At 38.7% G+C, this 20,480-nt stretch overlaps 1 protein-coding gene across 2 annotated transcripts in view; it reads left to right on the forward strand.

The window, feature by feature from the left end:
* The window catches only part of cep162 (centrosomal protein 162), a 39,032-nt gene extending 18,614 nt beyond the window's left edge, over positions 1-20,418 (forward strand). For both annotated transcript variants that reach the window (XM_079893849.1, XM_079893850.1), the window contains 6 exons: positions 522-770; positions 13,702-14,348; positions 16,518-16,659; positions 16,838-16,936; positions 17,025-17,159; positions 19,444-20,418. In XM_079893849.1, the coding sequence (XP_079749975.1) occupies positions 522-770; positions 13,702-14,348; positions 16,518-16,659; positions 16,838-16,936; positions 17,025-17,159; positions 19,444-19,665 (1,494 nt within the window). In that variant the 3' untranslated portion in view covers positions 19,666-20,418. The remainder of the gene's footprint in view (positions 1-521; positions 771-13,701; positions 14,349-16,517; positions 16,660-16,837; positions 16,937-17,024; positions 17,160-19,443) is intronic.
* Positions 20,419-20,480: the final 62 nt, after the last annotated feature.

Here is a 20,480-nt window from a genome sequence, read left to right on the forward strand (position 1 = left end):
GCTTTCTCCCTCTCCAGATATTCTTGTTGCCTTGTTCTGCAGGTACATTTCATTCAGGGCACGTTCTTCTTTGCACTCTATTTCCTAAGAGCTGGAATTATTCAACCGTGTCTGTGAGTAGCAGACCATCCGGGTAGTCGGTTTTCCAACCACCTTCTCCTTAAGACCTCCTCTTTATGTTAAACTTCTTTCTTTGACTGATGTGCATCTGCAACTAAATTAACAACTTTGTATTGAATTGGCTCAGTGGTTAGCACACTTTTTCTATTCAGTTTGAGCCATGTTGCTTATGTAGGTTTGAGTTTGGCTTGCAACATTTCACAAACCCCTTAATAGTTTCATGTCACTGTTTCTGTATCTATCTAAAAATAAAGCAACAAAAATAATGCCAAAAAAAGTCATGAATGAATTTCGATTTCCGCCTCCTGAGTGTCTTGTAATATTTATTAATGGCTGCATCAGTAATAGAACTTCTTAGATTCTGTTCCATCTTTCACTCATGTTGCCATTTCCTCTCACAGCTCAAACAGATGGAAGAGCTCTTGAAACGGAGGCATCCAAACTCCCTGCCAGCCCTGATCTTGGCCGCTGCGTCTGCCGGTGCAGAAGTTGACGGATTGGACATCCATCCCCCAACTGCCCCTCAGTCCTCCCAGACAGCGGCTCTTTTGGAGAGACGTGTACATCGACTGGAGGCGGAGCTAGAGGGCCGCGATGAAGCAGCCAAACGCAGTCTCAGAGCAATGGAACAACAGTATCACAGAATCAAGGTACTCATATCAGATTTAGATTTAGTACTGAAGGTCACACAGAATTTTGTGTCAAAGCATTAAACATTAAATCTATAGAATCTAAAATTGAGACCATGTGCGAAACAAGTTTGAACTATTGGAACTAGGTGGCCCTGAACTCACTGACTGAAGTGCTGTGTGTCCTTAAATTAATATGGGATTCTTTTTTCCTAGTATGTTATTTACCAGAGCCCACAGCTGGGTTGATCGATTTCCAGAAAAACAAGTTTGCCAAGAAAATTAGGTTTCTATTTTAAGTCTTAAGTGCACAGGGCCTTTAATATGCTTTTAGAGTGGCATTATTTCTCTAATTTCTAAACCCTGCTGTGTGCCCTCATGACTAGAAGTATGGAAATAGAAGTAGAAACCGAAGCAAAGTAAGGCTTGGTGATATATTGAAAATTCTATATATATATGCTTATATACATAACCGTTCAAAAGTTCGGGGTCAGTAAGATTTTTTTAATATGTATAAATATGTTGAAAGGATCCTCTTATTCTCACCAATACTGCATTTATTTGATAAAAAATACAGTACTCCTGTCTTGAGTGTCATAAATCACTCTTATATGCTGATTTTCTGCTCAAGAAACATTTCATATTATTATCAATACTGAAAACAGTTGTGCTGCTTAATATTTTTTGTGGAAACTGTGATACATTTTTTCAGGATTCCAGGATTCCATTTTTTCAGGATTCCTTGATGAATATAATTTTTAAAAAAAACATTTATTTGAAATGTAAAATAAGCAATATTGTGAAATGTGAAAATCGCAATTGTTTTAATGCATATTTTATTAGTCCATTAAGTTTGCTAAAGACTGTCATTAAGACTCTTTATTATTATAATAATAATATAATTTATAAAATATAACAAATAAATATAAAAATAATAAATGTAATTTATTCATTAACCCTAAAACTGGCAATGTGATCTGGGTGTAACATAGTTTTTGTCGTCTTTTTTGGGGTCACAAAAAAAAATGTTGTGATTAATTAGTCAGCCTGTCCTAAATCCAAGCAGGACATTCAGATTTTGAGATAAGTAAATATATATTAAACTTACTTTTCTTTTGAAAAAATAATACTAACACTGCTAACATTAATTATGAACATTGTCTTAAGGTGCTGAAAAAGAAAATTTATAAAAATGTTGTTCATGTTGTTATTTAGCACGTTTTGAAATATATGTTACACCTGAGTCACATTGCCACTTTTGGGTATAAAAAAGGGATTAACTTTGTATTCATTTTTGCAACAATCTTTGTATTCTGAGGTTTTTTAGGGCCCAAGCCCTGAAAGGGCGAAGGCCCTATTGTTTCCGGTAGGATTATTTATTAGGGCCCAAGCCCTGAAAGGGCGAAGGCCCTATTGTTTCCGTAAGGATTATTTTTTTTTTTTTTCTTCATTATTTTTTTTTTTGCCTTTTTGACACTTTTGGGGCCCTTAACATGCTCAAAAACTCTTGAAATTTTGCACACACGTCAGAACCCGCGGCCATCAGGGCCGGGCTGAAGCTGGTACCGGGGCGTGGCAGGGGGGCTCGACGGCGCCCCCTGGAATGGGGTCCGAAAACTTGGTCCATAAATCAAACACGCTTGCGTGTAATAATATGAAACTCAGTACACATATAGATCTCATCGGGCCGAACAACTTTCGTGCTCTAAGTTTTACAAAAGCCCAACAGGAAGTCGGTTATTATACGTTGTTTGGAAAACGCATACAATGGAATGTGAAATACTCCTCCTAGGGATTTCATCCGATCGACACCAAACTCGGTGAGAATAAAGTCAAGACATTGAGGATGAATTCTTGCGAACAGATTTTTGATATCTCGAACGGTTTGGCCGTGGCGAGGAAACTAATTTATGGCGAATAATGGGACACAGGAAGTGTGTTATAACTTCTGCATACATTAACTGATCTTGATGAAACTTCAGCAGTGTATTCGTTGTAAGAGGCCGATCACATGGATGTGACTATTGTGAGTCAAAGTTATAGCGCCACCAACTGGCAGCAGGAAGTGTGTCACTTTCAAAATGCTTTGAAGTCACCCTCTTACTTTTACCCGATTTGCTTCAAACTTTATGTGTATAATGTAAACACACGGCAGATGTAGACCTGTGAAAGGATTATTGATATCTTAGATACTGTTGCCGTGGCAACGCATCAAATTTTAATGTTCTTTTCGGATGCGTTTGAGACTCTTAGCATGCTTGAAATTGGATGAAACTCGACAGACACATAACACTTATTAGCCAGTAGACATGTGAAAAGTTTCAGAAACGGGCGTGGCAGGGGGGCTCAACAGCGCCCTCTTGAACAGGGTCTGAAAACTTGGTCCATATATCAAACACGCTTGCATGAATTAATATGAAACTCGGTACACATATAGATTTCATCGGGCTGAACAACTTTCCCTCTGTCAAGTTTCACGCCAGCCCAACAGGAAGTCGGCTATTATGGGTTGTTTGGAAAACGCTTGCTGTGGAATGTGATGTACTCCTCCTAGAGAATTCATTCAATCACCTCCAAACTCAGTGAGCATGAAGTCAAGACATTGAGAATGCTAAATTGCGGACGGATTTTTGATATCTCGAACGGTTTGGCCGTGGCGAGGAAACAAATTTATGGCGAGAAAAGAGAGGAGACGAAGTGTTATAACTTCTGCATACATTAACTGATCTTTATGAAACTTTAGCAGTGTGTTCGTGGTAAGAGGCAGATCAGATGGATGTAACTATCGTGAGTCAAAGTTATAGCGCCACCAACTGGCAGCAGGAAGTGTGTCACTTTCAACATGCGTTTGACAAAAGTGGGTGGGTTAGTTTTACCAACAGTTACAAAAATCAGTATATATATTGGTCTCACCGAGCCGGACAACTTTCTAATTTACAGTTATTAGCTCAGAGCAAAAGGAAGTCAGATATTTTGGTTTGAATGTGGATTTTTTGGATATTTCAGACTCTGAGTTTTTAGCTACTCTTCCTAACTGGTTTATTTTATTCACACCAAACTTTTTCAAAATGATAAAGATACATTAAAGATGCTAAATTGTGAACGGATATTAAACATCTCAAACGGTTTTGCTATAGTGAGGGACTAAAGTAAAGTAACACTTAAAGCCTCATCTTCTAAAAATGTAATTAAACACCATTTATTTCTATATAAAAGTATAAAAATATCACAACTAAACCCATTTTATTCTTTTTTTTTTCAATTTAATAAATATTTATAAGTTTAAAAATAGTAATTGTACTATTTAGTCCCATAAAAGTCAAGTCATACATAGGGCTATACTGCCCTCTTATGTTCAAAATCAGGTAGGCCTATTGTATCTACTTAAAAATATACTAGGTATGTGACGGTGAGAATATTTTACCACCGGTTAATCGACGTGTGACACCGCTGGGGGCTTTTGAATCGCCAACTTAAAAACGAAAGTAAAATATGTTCGTCCACACTGACATTGATAGTGGTTGAGCGAGCGTTTCAAATTAATTCCTATGGAAGTAGGAATTAACTGAAAAACGTTCACTCTGTTCTGCTCGTTCCTCGCCGTGGATGCGCACCGTTATGAATGCCCGTGCAGCCATGAGCATTTTAGTTTCATTTTAAAATTAGCGCCTTTCGGGGGTTGATTGCTTGAAATTATTTTACAAAAGCACAATGTTGTGTTTTATTGCGACTGTACACAAATATAAGTTAACACTTTGCAGTTTGAATGTCGTCCTGTATAATGACGGAGTATGTTTTTATGTGTCCACTGTTCCATCGCGCCCACGCCACACACACACACGCACACACACACACACACACACACACACACGGTTTACTATCTTTGTGGGGACTCTCCATAGACTTAATGGTTTTTATACTTTACAAACTGTATATTTTATCTCCTCACACTAACCCTACCCCTAAACCTACCCATCACAGAAAACTTTCTGCATTTTTACATATCCCAAAAAACTCATTCTGTATGATTTATAAGCTTGTTTACCCATGGGGACCTCTATTTAGGTCCCCACTGTGACACGAGTCCCCATGAGTCTGTGTGAATTCAGGTTGAAGTCCCCACCGGGATAGAAAAACATGAACACACATATACACACACACACACACACATTCCAGCATTGCAATCTTGACATCGCAGCCTGATCATTATAGCCTTAATAAAATATAATAATAAAATAGTCAACCTAACATATAAAAATTACACTGCTCTAAATAGTCAGTAGAACAATTCGTACATTCACAGTAAGCACCGCTCCACTGTGATGTTTCCAAGCACATTTTTGCGCATGTGAAGAGGATGATTTTTTCCATCAATATTGGAACACGAGTGAAGAACAAAGCCTATAATAAAGAATAGTTTAGCATCCAAATACATGGCAAATGTTGAAACATTTTGATTCTAATGAGAGGGTTACGTGAACCCAACACTGCTTACTTTCATTTTTATTTTTACATTAAATTTAAAGGATTTGGTGTGGAATATTTTGAGTGTATCGTAAAATCAGAATAAGGTAAGTCAAGTAATATTTTCTGTCTTTTATATATTTATATATGTGTGTATATATATATATATATATATATATATACTGTATATATATATATATATATATATATATATATATATATATATATATATATATATAAATATAGCTGCGAGCAGCGATGAAGGGCCAAAGCCGGCGGTACCGCCACCCCGGTGCCTTTAGGTAAAGGCACCGGGGTTGCGGTGCCACCGGCTTGGGCCCGTAATCGCTGCTCGCAGCTATATTTATATATATATATATATATATATATATATATATATATATATATATATATATATATATATATATATATATATATATATATATACAGTATATATATATATATATATATATATATTTATTATTATTATTATTATTTTGTCAACCTTTCGGGCACTTTTGGGGTCCTTAACATGCTCAAAAACTCTTGAAATTTTGCACACACGTCAGAACCCGCGGCCATCAGGGCCGGACTGAAGCTGGTACCCGGGCGTGGCAGGGGGGCTCGACAGCGCCCCCTGGAACGGGATCCGAACACTTGTCCATAAATCAGACACGCTTGCATGTAATAATATGAAACTCGGTACACATATAGAACTCATCGGGCCGAACAACTTTCGTGCTCTAAGTTTTACGCCAGCCCAACAGGAAGTCGGCTATTTAGGGTTGTTTGGAAACGCATGCTGTGGAATTTAAAGTACTCCTCCTAGGGAATTCATCGATTCGCCTCCAAACTCAGTGTGCATGAAGTCAAGACATTGAGGATGCTAAATTGCGGACGGATTTTTGATATCTCGAACGGTTTGGCCGTGGCGAGGAAACGAATTTATGGCGAAAAAATGAAACAGGAAGTGTGTTATAACTTCTGCATACATTAACTGATCTTGATGAAACTTCAGCAGTGTGTTCGTTGTAAGAGGCCGATCGCACAGATGTGACTATTGTGAGTCAAAGTTATAGCGCCACCAACAGGCAGCAGGAAGTACATCACTATTAAAATGCTTTGAAATCACTGTCTTATTTTTACCAGATTTGCTTCAAACTTTATGTGTACAATGTAGACACACGGCAGATGTAAACCTGTGAAAGGATTATTGATATCTTAGATACTGTTGCCGTGGCAACGCATCAAACTTTAATATTCTTTTTTTATGCTTTTGAGACTCTTAACATACTTGAAATTGCATGAAACTCGACAGACACATCACATTTATTATCCAGTAGACATGTGCAAAGTTTCAGAAACGGGCGTGGTGAGGGGCTCAGTAGCGCCACCTTTAGTCATAAGTGGGGGTGTTAGTTTTATCAACAGCAACAAAACTTGGTATGTGTATTGTTCTCATCAAGACGGACAACTTTCTAATTTACATGAACCATCTCTGACCAACAGGAAGAGAGATATTTTGGTTTGAATGTGGATTTTCTGAAGAATTTTCTCTCCCTCTCTGTGTCTGTGTGTGTGTGAGGGGAGGGGGGGATTTGACTATTGCTTTTATATTGTTAATCAAGGTTTCAGGGGCTTTTGGGGTCCTTAACGTGCTCAAAAACTCTTGAAACTTTGCACACAGGTCAGAACCCACGGCCATCAGGGCCGGGCTGAAGCTGGGACCCGGGCGTGGCAGGGGGGCTCAACAGCGCCCCCTTGAACGGGGTTCTAAAACTTGATCCATATATCAAACACGCTCGCATGAATTAATATGAAACTCGGTACACATATAGATCTCATCGGGCCGAACAACTTTACCCCGGTCAAGTTTTACGCCAGCCCAACAGGAAGTCGGCTATTATGGGTTGTTTGGAAAACGCTTGCTGTGGAATGTGAAATACTCCTCCTAGAAAATTCACCGTGCCCCCTTCAAACTCGGTGTGGATGTAGTCAAGACATTGAGGATGCTAAATTGCGGACGGATTTTTGATATCTCGAACGGTTTGGCTGTGGCGAGGAATCGAATTTATGGCGAGAAAAGAGAAACACGGAAGTGGAATAACTTCTGCATACATTAACTGATCTTGATGAAACTTCAGCAGTGTGTTCGTGGTAAGAGGCCGATCAGATGGATGTAGCTATTGTGAGTCAAAGTTATAGCGCCACCAACTGGCAGCAGGAAGTGTGTCACTTTCAACATGCTTTTGACAAAAGTGGGGGGGTTAGTTTTAACTACAGTAAAGAAAAAATAGTTTGTATATTGTTCTCATCAAGCCGGACAACTTTCTAATTTACATTCAATAGCTCTGGCCATCAGGAAGTCAGATATTTTGGTCTGAATGTGGATTTTTTTGCAAAATCAGCCTCTGAATTTTTAGCCACTCCTCTTAAACTATTTATTTTATTCGTACCAAACTTTTTCAACATGATGAAACTACATTAAATATGCTAAATTGTGAATGGATAATAAATATCTCAAACGGTTTTGCTATGGCGAGGGATTAAAGTAATGTCCAAAAAGGAAACACTAAAAATCTTCTAAAAATGTAATTATATACCATTTATTTCTATATAAAAGAATACAAATATCACAACTAAACCCATTTTATTCTGTTTTTGCAATTCAAGAAGAATGAAAAAGTTAAAACAGGCTATTTAGTGCTATTTGGTTCAACAAAAAAGCAAACATAGGGCTATACTGCCCTCTTGTGTCCAAAAGGACATCAAAATAGTATATAAAACTTTTTACCAGGTAGGCCAATATTGTATTTAAATATACATGTATTAGGTATGTGTCTGAGGATATTTTCCCACCGGTTAATCGACGTGTGACACGAGTGGGTGCTTTTAAATCGCTAATATAATAGTGTAAGAAAAATAATGATAATGTTGCACACACAAATCACACACATGTGGGAAAGAATGATGCTTTTAAACAACACCAAACCGCCATTAGGTGTCGCCAGGCATCCATCTTAATAAGCGAGTCATTGATTCATTCGTTCAAACGATTCGTTCGAATGAGTCGATCATGATTAAGACAGATGTTTATGGATTGATCATTCAATCTTTGAGTCAACCGATTCGTTAAAAATGCTGAATCGTTCAGTTATGAGAAAACACGTGATGCGTGATGGTTCTGCCGTGATCTTTGTTTAACTATTTTCGCTGCTGAAACAGAACAAAAACAGTCAACATTGCATCTAAAATGTAAGTGACTTAATTGTAACTGTTTATTAACCTGTTGTATGAAATCTAGGGGTGGGAGAAAAAATTTATTCTTAGATGCATCGCGATGCGGACGTGGACGATTCTGAATCGATTTACAAATGTCAAAAAATCGATTCTCTAAAAAAAATATTTTCTAATAACGTAATATTGACGGAAGGCAAAAGGCGGAACTCTAAGCGGACGTGCGTGCAGTCTGTGGTGCGCACATAACAGAGAAGTTTCTTCTGCTCACCAAGGCTGCATTTATTTGATTAAAAATACAAACAAAAACAGTAATATTGTAAAATATTATTCCAATTTAAAACAGCTGCTTTCTATTTTAATATATTTTAAAGCTGAGTTTTCAGCATCATTACTCCAGTCGTCACTGTCACAAGATCCTTCAGAAATAATTCTAATATGATGATTGATACTCAAGAAACATTCATTATTATTTTAAATGTCGAAAACAGTTGTGTACAGTCTTTGATGAATAGAAAGTTCAAAAGAACAGCATTTATCTGAAATCTAAAGCTTTTGTAACGTTAAACACTACCGCTCAAAAGTTTTGGGTTAGTAATAATTAAAATTTAATTTTTTGGGGAAATAAATAAAATAAATCAGTACTTTTATTTATGAAGGATGAGTTAAACTGATCAACAGTTACAGTAAAGACATTTATAATGTTAAAAATATATATATTTGAAATATATGCTGTTCTTTTGAACTTTACATTCATCAAAGCATTTTGAAAAAAAAAAAAAATCTGTACACAACTGTTTTCAACATTGAAAATAATAATGAATATTTATTGAGCATCAATCATCATATTAGTATGATTTCTGAAGGATCATGTGACACTGAAGACTGGAGTAATGATGCTGAAAACTCAACTTTGATCACAGAAATGAATTACTATGTAAAATATTTAAAAATTTAAAACAGCTGTTTTAAATTGGAATAATATTTCACAATATTACTGTTTTTGTTTGTATTTTTAATCAATAAATGCAGCCTTGGTGAGCAGAAGAGACTTCTCCTAAAAACATTAAAAATCTTACTGACCCCAAACTTTTGAACAATAATATATATATATATATATATATATATACATATATATATATATATATATATATATATATACATATATATGAATTTGTGTGTACGTATGTATGTATGTATGTATGTGTATATATATATATATATATATAAATATAGCTGCGAGCAGCGATGGAGGGCCAAAGCCGGCGGTACCGCCACCCGGTGCCTTTAGGTAACTAAAGGCACCGGGGTTGCGGTGCCACCGGCTTGGGCCCGTAATCGCTGCTCGCAGCTATATTTAGGGCCCGAGCACCGATGGTGTGAGGACCCTCTTGGAATTGCTCTGTTTATTATTAGGGCCCGAGCACCGATGGTGTGAGGACCCTCTTGGAATTGCTCTGTTTATTATTAGGGCCCGAGCACCGATGGTGTGAGGACCCTCTTGGAATTGCTCTGTTTATTATTATTATTATTATTATTCTCCGCATTGAATTGCATTTTTGAGGGCCTAAACATGCGCGAAAACTCACGAAACTTTGCACACGCGTCAGAACTGGCGAAAATTTACATCTGATATAGGTTTCAGAATTGGACGGGGCAAAATGGCTCGATAGCGCCACCTATAAAAGTTCAACGGAGTGCGCCTCCTGCAACGTTCCACGTACGTGCACGAAATTCGGTACATACGTGTAATGACCTAATACCTACAAAAAAGTCTCTTGGAGCATAGCCCTAAACACAACAGGAAGTCAGCCATTTTGAACTTCCTCTCAGATTTTTGTGCAGTTTTTGCCATTTTCAGGCCTCGTACTTTAACGAACTCCTCCTACAGTTTTAATCTGATCATCTTCAAATTTGGTGAGTGTAATCTTAAGGCCTTTGCGACGTTAAATTGCGAAGATCTTGAGTTTTCGTCGAAGGGCGGGTCCTCGGCGGCCTTACAAATTTCGATGTTTCGCCATGAAACAGGAAGTTGCTGTAACTCAGGCATGGAATGTCCAATCTCCCCCAAACTTCACACGTTTGATAAGAGTTCTGTCCTGAACACATGGCCATGCTCATATTCAGTTATAGTCATAGCGCCACCTGCTGGCAACAGGAAGTGACATGTTTAACACTGTTATGGACTCCTAATAACATATAAAAAAGTGCCAGCAAGTGCGAAACATGCTAACAACATACTAGAAGCATGCTAAAACATGCTAGCAAACTCTTAGCTAAGTGCTAAAGCATGCTATTATTGCAATTAAATAGGAATTTGCTGTAACTCAGGCATGGAATGTCCAATCTGCCCCAAACTTCACACTTTTGATAAGCGTTCTGTCCTGAACACATCTACATGATAATATTCAGTTATAGTAATAGCGCCACCTACTGGCAACAGGAAGTGTCATGTTTAACACGTTGATGCCATTCTAGCAACATGTTAAAAATGCCATTGAGGTCTAAACATGCTAGCTAATGTTAAAACATGCTAGCAATACTTAGCTAAGTGGTAAAGCATGCTAATTCAATGAAACAGGATGTTGTTGTTACTCAAGAAGGCAATGTCCAATATGCGCCAAACTTCACACTTTTAATAAACGTTCTGTCCTGAACACATGACCATGCTCATATTCAGTTACAGTCATAGTGCCACCTGCTGGCAACAGGAAGTGACATGTTAAACACTGTTGTGGACATATAAAAACATATAAAAAAAGTGCCAGCAAGTGCTAAACATGCTAACAACATACTAGAAACATGCTAAAACATGCTAGCAAACACTTAGCTAAGTGCTAAAGCATGCTATTGCTGCAATTAAATAGGAATTTGCTGTAACACAGGCATGGAATGTCCAATCTGCCCCAAACTTCACACGTTTGATAAGAGTCATGGCCTGAACACATCTACATGAGAATATTCAGTTATAGTAATAGCGCCACCTGCTGTCAACAGGAAGTGACATGTTTAACACTGTTGTGGTCTCCTAATAACATATATAAAAGAGCCAGCAAGTGCTAAACAGGTTAGCAACATACTAGAAACATGCTAGCAAACACTTAGCTAAGTGATAAAGCATGCTATTACTGCAATTAAATAGGAATTTGCTGTAACTCAGGCATGGAACGTCCAATCTGCCCCAAACTTCACATGTTTGATAAGAATCATGGCCTGAACGCATGCCTATGCTCAAATTCAGTTATAGTAATAGCGCCACCTACTGGCAACAGGAAGTGACATGTTTAACACGTTGATGCCGTTCTAGCAACATGTTAAAAATGCCATTGAGTTCTAAACATGCTAGAAACATATTAAAACATGCTAGCAATACTTAGCTAAGTGCTAAAGCATGCTAATTCAATGAAAAAGGACTTTGTTGTTACTCAAGAAGGCAATGTACAATCTACCCCAAACGTCACACGTTTGATAAGAGTTATCTCTTGAACACATGTCCATGCTCATATTTAGTTATAGTCATAGCGCCACCTGCTGGCAACAGGAAGTGACGTTTAACACTGTTCTTGACTCCTAATAACATATAAAAAAATGCCAGTAGGTGCTAAACATCCTACCAACATACTAGAGACATGCTAAAACATAATAGCAAACACTTAGCTAAGTGCTAAAGAATGATATTACTGCAATTAAATATGAATTTGCTGTAACTCAGGCATGGAATGTCCAATCTGCCCCAAACTTCACACTTTTGATAAGCGTTCTGTCCTGAACACATGACCATGCTTATATTCAGTTACAGTCATAGCGCCACCTGCTGGCAACAGGAAGTGACATGTTTAACACTGTTGTGGACTCCTAATAACATATAAAAAAGTGCCAGCAAGTGTTAAACATGCTAACAACATACTAGAAACATGCTAAAACATGCTAGCAAACTCTTAGCCAAGTGCTAAAGCATGCTATTATTGCAATTAAATAGGAATTTGCTGTAACTCAGGCATGGAATGTCCAATCTGCCCCAAACTTCACACTTTTGATAAGAGTCATGGCCTGAACACATCTACATGAGAATGTTCAGTTATAGTAATAGCGCCACCAACTGGCAACAGGAAGTGACATGTTTAACACGTTGATGCCGTTCTAGCAACATGTTAAAACATGCTAACAATGCTTAGCTAAGTTCTAAAGAATGCTAATTCAATGAAACATGACTTTGTTGTTACTCAAGAAGGCAATGTCCAATTTGCACCAAACTTCACATGTTTGATAAGAGTTCTGTCCTGAACACACATCCATGCTCATATTCAGTTATAGTCATAACGCCACCTACTGGCAACAGAAACTGACATGGTTAACACCGTAATGCAGTACTAACCACATAATTATTGTGTACTAAGCATGCTAGAAACAGACTGAACATGCTAGCAACACTTAGCTGAGTCATGAAGCATGCTATTATCACCATTATACAAAACATTTTGTAACTGACTTTGACATACTCTTACTATATATACCTCCTTAAATGTACATTTCCCAACCATGCTCTGCCTTCCTAAAGCCACCGAGTGTTGATGGCACGGGTGCGAGGGCCCTTTCATCGCTGCTTGCAGCTTTAATTTTTGTTTTTTTTTACAAATTATAAAATTTACAGGTTAAACTGATACAGCCTGTCTGTCTTGAGTATGCTGGTCAAATGATTTGCTTCAAGTTATCTGTGATCAATTAGTCAGCATGACCTAAATCCAACAATTTTTATCATTTTACCAATTTTTTTTTTACCATTTTTATGGTAACGCAAGGTCTGATTTCAAAATGGTTTTCACAGGCTCAATCTTGAGTTTGTAAGCTTTCCAATGATATATAATATGTCAACATTATGAGTTGAAGTATAGGATATAATTGTTTTAAACATGCAATGGCAGTTACAGTTATAGATTTGGTCCCTTTTTTATACCCTAAACAGGCAATGTGATCTGAGAGTCACAACTCATAAAATCCAAAATACATAACATTTTTCAAAAATTCTTTTGGATATGATTTACTTAAGTCCAGATGATATCAAAAATGACATGAAATAATTTTTTGCTTATTTTCTACTCTTGCCTGTTTAAGGGTTAAATATAATTTACTTTTAAGCGATATAACCCAGCCCTGATGCAATTAGACTTAAAGGACTGATATATTTAAATGCTATTTTATGCCAGCTCAAAAATGTTTGCACTTTTATGTATATTCTTCTCTTCTTTTTCAGCTCCAATATGAACAGCAGATCACAGATCTGGAGCAGCGTTTGGCTGAGAAGAACCAAAACAATCAGCCCATCTCATCAGAATTGTCTGAATCACAAACTCAGAGGTTAAAGGCAGAGCTGGAGGAAGTGAAGATGGCCCATCAGAAGCAAGAGAGCACCCTCCAAGCAGAGGTGGCCTCTCTGCAAGAACAGCTCCACCAGGCCCAAGCTTTGACGCAAACAGACAAGCCTGCCCGCAGCCCCTCACGCCATCAACTCAATGCAGAGGCGGCACAAGCAACCCGCATCGAGAGACTAACCCAGGAGCTGAGCTCCAAGAGCCGCACCATTCAGGAGCTGAGTCGCACTGTAGAGCGTCTGCAGAGGGAGAGGAAAACCATGCTGACGGGTCCTGGCTTCGATCGTGATGAGCCCAAGCGACATTTGGGTTCAGCCAAAGAGCCCAAAAAAAATGCAGCCGAGACTTTCCCCCCTACCCAAGATGAGAAAGACTACCATCCTGGAGCGTTCTCGGGATCACACATCTCAGAGGTGCAACTGGAGAATGATAGTTTGAGGATGAGATTGGAACAACTAGAGATACATAGAGACCAGGAGAAGGTTTCTTTGCAGGCTGCAGTCACACATGCACAGAATCAGCTCCTCAGGTAAAGTCTTTTGGAGTGGTTCATGTTTTTATAAACCATTTGAAGCACCCTTGAAATGTTCTGAACAATAGATGAAAAACAGCAGTCAATCTACATGAAGTGAAACCTTGAAACAGTCCCATAATTCTTTACACAGGATTTGAGCCTGTTAAACTGAAGAAGGACCTGGCTGCAGCCTGCAGAAAGGGGCGGGGCTACATGCTCTGCCCCATACTTATTCTGATTGGCTTGGTCGTCTTTCACAGGCATACATGATAGGAAATGTGTTCGGAGTTGTCTTCACTATAATGCTCAGACAATACAACATTAGCCTACATCCCGCAGGAGAAGATCTTGATTTCTTCACTTTAAAATAATGAGGAACAGCATGTTTTCCTGAAATGAAGTGGAGGAAAATGTCTGATATTATGCTTTGCAGTGTTGTGAAGAAAAAGAAAGTTTCATAAAATCTAAATTAACAAGGCAGACACATTAGCCTATTACAGTGTCTTTTAGTTTACATACAGCTGCACCCAACATGGCTTATAAAAACCAATAACACATTCTATAAATACATCTTTTTCATTTTCTTTCTCATACTATAGGTAAATTAAGTAATCACATTTCATGAGTCATTTCATTCCTGTACCTGAAGACCTTACCCTCCTGCTGTGGAGAATCAACAAATACATTTTTGTTTAAATGTTGTGGGGTTGTTCGTGCGTTAGTCTAAAGACCAGCTTAATTTAGCAAAACAGTTTCAGGGACATTTCTGTGCATTATAATGAAGGCTTTGTGAAACTGTACAGCTTTTCCAGGTCATATAGATTTGAACAACAAATACTTCATCCTACACCGACTACGAACACATTTCCTATCATGTATGTCTATGAAAGACGATAGAGCCAATCAAGAGTAGTTATGGGGCGGAGCGACACGTGCAACCCCGTCCTGTTCTGCAGGCTGCAGCCAGGTGTACTTGGTCAAACCCACAATCAAAAAAAGGAAATGAGAAATTATATTTTAAACCCTTTTATTCTAGCTAAATGCATTCTTTTTTTATCAACACTTGAATGTGGGCAAGTTTCATAAAAAAAAAAAAAAAAAATCATTTTGAACAAAAAGCTGAGAAAAAAGCGTTTTTGTGAAAGAATACGTCCGAATCGGATTCCGAATGATGATCAAAACATGGAGTAGATCGAATCAATCAACACCCTCAAAGTTTCACAGTCCCATACCTTCATTCAAACTTTCATTCGGTAACGTTTGCCGTTTGATGTTCGCATTATTTTACATGTGCATAACATACCCTGTAAAAATAGATGGACAGCGGACAACTCCGCTTCCTTCCACTGTAGAAAAATTAAGCCAAAATATCCCAGTAACGGTCATTGCTGATTACTTCTTTCGGAGCCCGAGTATGCGCAGTAATGATCTTGAGGTGGAGCCATGGCATCAAGGTCCTGCCAACACTCCCGCTACCACAGACTCAATCACAAACACAGCTGTCAGTTCAACAAACACTTGAACATAGGTCTGTGTGATGAACGATCTTAAATGCTTTGGGAAAAAATATTTTAATTGTAATTAAATTTTTTAGTTTGGCTCATGTCCCATTTGATTACATGGAGAGGGTGGGGTTTTAGACCTATACTGCAGCCAGCCACCAGAGGGCGATCAAAATGCTTTGGCTTCACTTTTCAGGACTTGTGCGGCACACTTGGGGCTTCCTTGTTTCTTCGCTCGTCCGTCCTCCAGCCTGTGACCCGGAAACCGATCGAACTCAGCCATCTTGAAAGACATCTCAATTATCTAACTGCACCACGAGAAATGAGGAGTGAGGAAGCTTCTTGAGGAGTCATGAGCGAGGACACCAAGGGTGCTTCTCATTTCTTATTTTAGTATCCTTGTTTCCTTCCCTCGCGTCTTAGCTCCACCCCCTTAGGATACGAGGCAAGGAAACGAGGATGCTCAAATAAGAAATCTATCGCTTGTTTCTGCTTCTTCTCTTCCTGTGTTTTGATCTGGAGATTCTGTACTCTTTCAGAAAATGCGTAATTGCGCCCCCTACCGTATAACAGTGAAAACATGGATTTGCTGGACAATTCTGTCAATGGCGGGGAAAGAGTTAACATGATGATTCAGTGTTATGGAGTATCGTGTAACAATATTAAAATATCACTTTTTCAGGATTCAGGAGCAGAATTCTGAGCAACTTGCCTCGGTCAAGGCTGAGCATCAAAGAGAGATTGAACGCCTTCTAGCATGCCATGCCCTTGATCATTCCTCCTCCAAAGTGGCTGAACTCCGCAATCAAGTGAACACACAGGAGGTTGGTTCTTGAATGAATGAATTTGACTATTTATGTTTTGAATACTAAATGTTTCCTTGGCACTAGAAACACTGAGGTCATGGGTAAAGAAAATTAAATGCTTTGCTTGCATTGTAAGTCGCTTTGGATGGAACTTTATGTATTTTGAATTCTGAATTAATGTAACTTTTCTATTCAGATCATAGTGCAGCATTTACAGGGGCAAGTAAAGGAGCTCAAGGGAACCAAAGATGCTCTGGCTGTGTCTAAAATCAGAGAGGAAACCCTGCAGAATCAGGTAGTTACTCAGTCATTTAATTTCCATTCTTCTTTAAACTGGATTTAGAATTTTCTCTCCATATTTCCTGTTATGTGTATGTAAAAAGCTGTCTAAGCTTCTGGAAGAGCTGAAACAGGCCAAAGAAGCCCACAGTCCTCAACTAAGACACTTCATTAGTCTGGAGCAGAAGATTCAGTCCATGGAGCTCCGCTACCATCAGCGTGAGAAACAGCTTCAGCAGGTAACACACCCATACACAATACATCATCTACCATTCAAATGTTTTGAGCTTTAAAGAAATAAATACTTTTATTCACCAATGACACAATAAATTGATCAAATGTAACATTAAAGTTAAATGTTACAAAAGATTTCTGTTTCAAATAAATGCTGTTATTTTGAACTTTATATTCGTCAAAGAAACCTGAACAAAATGTAACATGGTTTCCACAAAAAGCAGCACAACTTTGCAGATTTAAATCAGCATATTAGAATGATTTCTGAAGGATCATGTGACACTGAAGACTGGAGTAATGATGCTGAAAATTCAGCTTTGCCATCACGAGTAAACAAATAGATTATAATATAGATATTAGAACAGATTTTACTGTAGTTTTGACCAAATAAGTGCAGCCTTGGTGAGACTTAAAAAAAGACATAAAAAAAACTTTTGAAAGGTGGTGTGCTAACACCAAGCAGCAACCTCCCCGCCTCTCTCTTGAAACCAACACGGAAGTGAGTTAAACTGCAATTTATTGACTGGCCGCTTGAGGCTGGCTGCAGAAGTGAGTCAAATCTGTATCTCCCCCATGTTAAAATTACCAACTTTACAGCAGAAAAAAGCATGTTTACAGCCTGGTTCTCTCTGTGGCTTTGGTCTATACAGCTAATTTTGCCCTTGATAACAACTGTGAGGGGGTGAATTTTTTTATAACTCATCCGTTTAGTTGATTAATATTTAAAGTTCTGCATAATTAAGGGTGTGTCCACTTTTGAGTGACATGTGGATTCCCGCTGATGTCAATGCTAGCCGTTTGTCTGCTGTTACTAGCCGTCACTACTCACTTCACCTCAGCAAATGTTAGCTGCTGAACTTGCCACCTCTGCAGTGTTTGTGCTTTTTTTCGGGATTATTTCATACAATTTAATACTTGGGTACAAAGCCCACGGCTTAGGATTCCGTCGTTGTCGTCGAGTATCGTTCGAGAGAACAACCAGCGCTGTATTTCAGTTGTTTTCCTCTGTGAACATGCACTAATGGATGTCTGACAATTTCGTTGCTTTTTGGAGTTTTCAGATTTAAAAATGTCTATAAAGGCTCGTTCGTTCTGCTCTCACGGAACAGATAGATTATAATATGCTTATGTACCGTCAGGTGAAATCCTGCAGGTGTCGGCGCTTTCTCCGTCCATGCAATAAATGCACATCGTTGAATGAGCGTGGATTTCTAGCGCATTTACTTGAACTTCATAGGTAATATATCTATGGTTTAACCCATTTGAGAGGCGGCCAAAATCCGAATTTAAAATGGACTGAATAAGCTCTCTACGAACTTGACGAGCGATGCCGCACTGACGGACCATAGACTATAAAAAAAGAGTGACTGACATGTAACTGTTATGCACATAAATCACTGTCAGACACACTCTCTCAGAGTAATAGTTACTGCATAATACATTTTCAACTAGCAGAATAGTACAGAATCACGATACACAGTCTGTAGCCATGTCTTTTAATAATATTTCAAAGGGCAAAAACAGGAACTTTTAATTGGCTTTACATCATCAACTGTCACTTTAGCGCGAGGCCCTGTGCAGTCGCAGACTTGGTACTTTCCATAGGGTACTTTCAGTAGCATATAGCATTACCTCCCTGAGCTAACTCGATCACGTCGAGCGGTGAGCCGCGAGCGTGCCAGGCTCCTCCAGCTCCACACACGCCCCGTCTCTTTGCCCATTTTCTGTTATCCGAGAGTGACGCAAGGTGACGCGAGGCCAAGATGGCGACGGCCGACTCCGCCCACTTTAGGCTTCAAAAATGCTCTTCAGAAACCTACGGGTGACGTCACAGACACTACGTCCATATTTTTTTACAGTCTATGGCTAACACGTATACTTAATTGCACAGTTTGACACATACGAAGAGTAAACGATCAGCGCTCGTCTTGTTTTCTGTTGCTGTACAATATATACTGTATTTGTTCATAATGGATCTCTGCAACAGTCTGCTGTAGGACAACCTCTGCACTAAACTTAGTTTAATAGAATAGTGACAGTGACATGAATTTGTCCTCTGAATTTAACTCATCCAAGTTAGAGCACACACATTAGGAGTAGTGAACACGCATTTCAAACCATGGACACACACACAGTAGGCAGCCATTTTGCTGTGGCGTCCAGGGAGTGATTGGGGGTTAGGTGCCTTGCTCAAAGAATCAAACCCGCAACTTTCGGGTAACCAGTCTGACTCTCTAACCGTTAGGCCCTATATTGTGATTGAGGACACTGATGTTAGGTCTGTTGCAGGTGATTGCAGACACACGGCGGGTGGTGGAACAGGAGCAGCAGGATGAGGTGGAGCGCTGGAGGAGACTCGCTCACGGCAGGGCTAAAGAGCTGGATGCCTTCAGACTGGAGCTGGACTCCATACTGGATGTGCTCCGAGAACTCCAGAGACAGGGTGTAGTCATCCCCATCCCCGAACACACCTCCACCACTACCCACACATACCTGCCTCTCCGATCCTGAGCTGCCTTTGCACCACTCAAAACTTTTTCTTTCTTTTTTTTGTAAAGATTATTTAATTATTGTCAAGGAACATGCTGGATATGTAACATCAAATACAAGATATTTGGTATTAGTAATTGTAGCACAAATCCAAATGTTATTTTGTATTAAAGTTAATTATTATGTGCACAAATATTTGTCCAGTTTTGCTGCTCCGCTGTTTTTACAACATTGAGCAGAATCCAAAACCCCTGAACAAACAGCAGTAAAATGTTTGTTGACACACCACCCACATAAGAGTTATAAAAAGGCTCATCTCAAAAGCTTAACCTAAAAGTATGTTTAGACAATATAAAATACTGTAGACGTCATGATTTCTTACTCGCCTTAGAGCTGGCCTCAGAGGACACAGTCTGAATGCTAATGAACTACTAAAGAACATAAATTGCATAAAGTGACTGGAGATGGAGCTGCTGCATTGTGATGATTATTAAGAGCTGATCAGCATGCAGAACTGTTTATAAACACCAAGGGTCCTGACGAAATATAATTTAATTGGGTACATAGGATACATTTGTGGAGCGAGGTCATGAAGTATTAAGAAATTTGAATGGGAAATGTACTTAATGAAAGCAAAATCATTGGCGTTTGCATACAGTAATCGCATTGGCGTTTTGCATAAGTCTAGTGATTGAGTCAAAATAAGTACTGATAACCTGCTAAGGTGTCACATTTGATCTCTGTTCAAAGCTGTCCTTGGCTGTCTAAATTATGAATTATTTGTCTGCGAGTTTGAATGTGTAAATTTTGCTAAGTAGATTGTGTGAGTCATTTTA

Source organism: Squalius cephalus, assembly GCF_949319135.1.
Source record: "Squalius cephalus genome assembly, chromosome: 15".
NCBI classification, from domain to species: Eukaryota; Metazoa; Chordata; class Actinopteri; order Cypriniformes; family Leuciscidae; genus Squalius; species Squalius cephalus.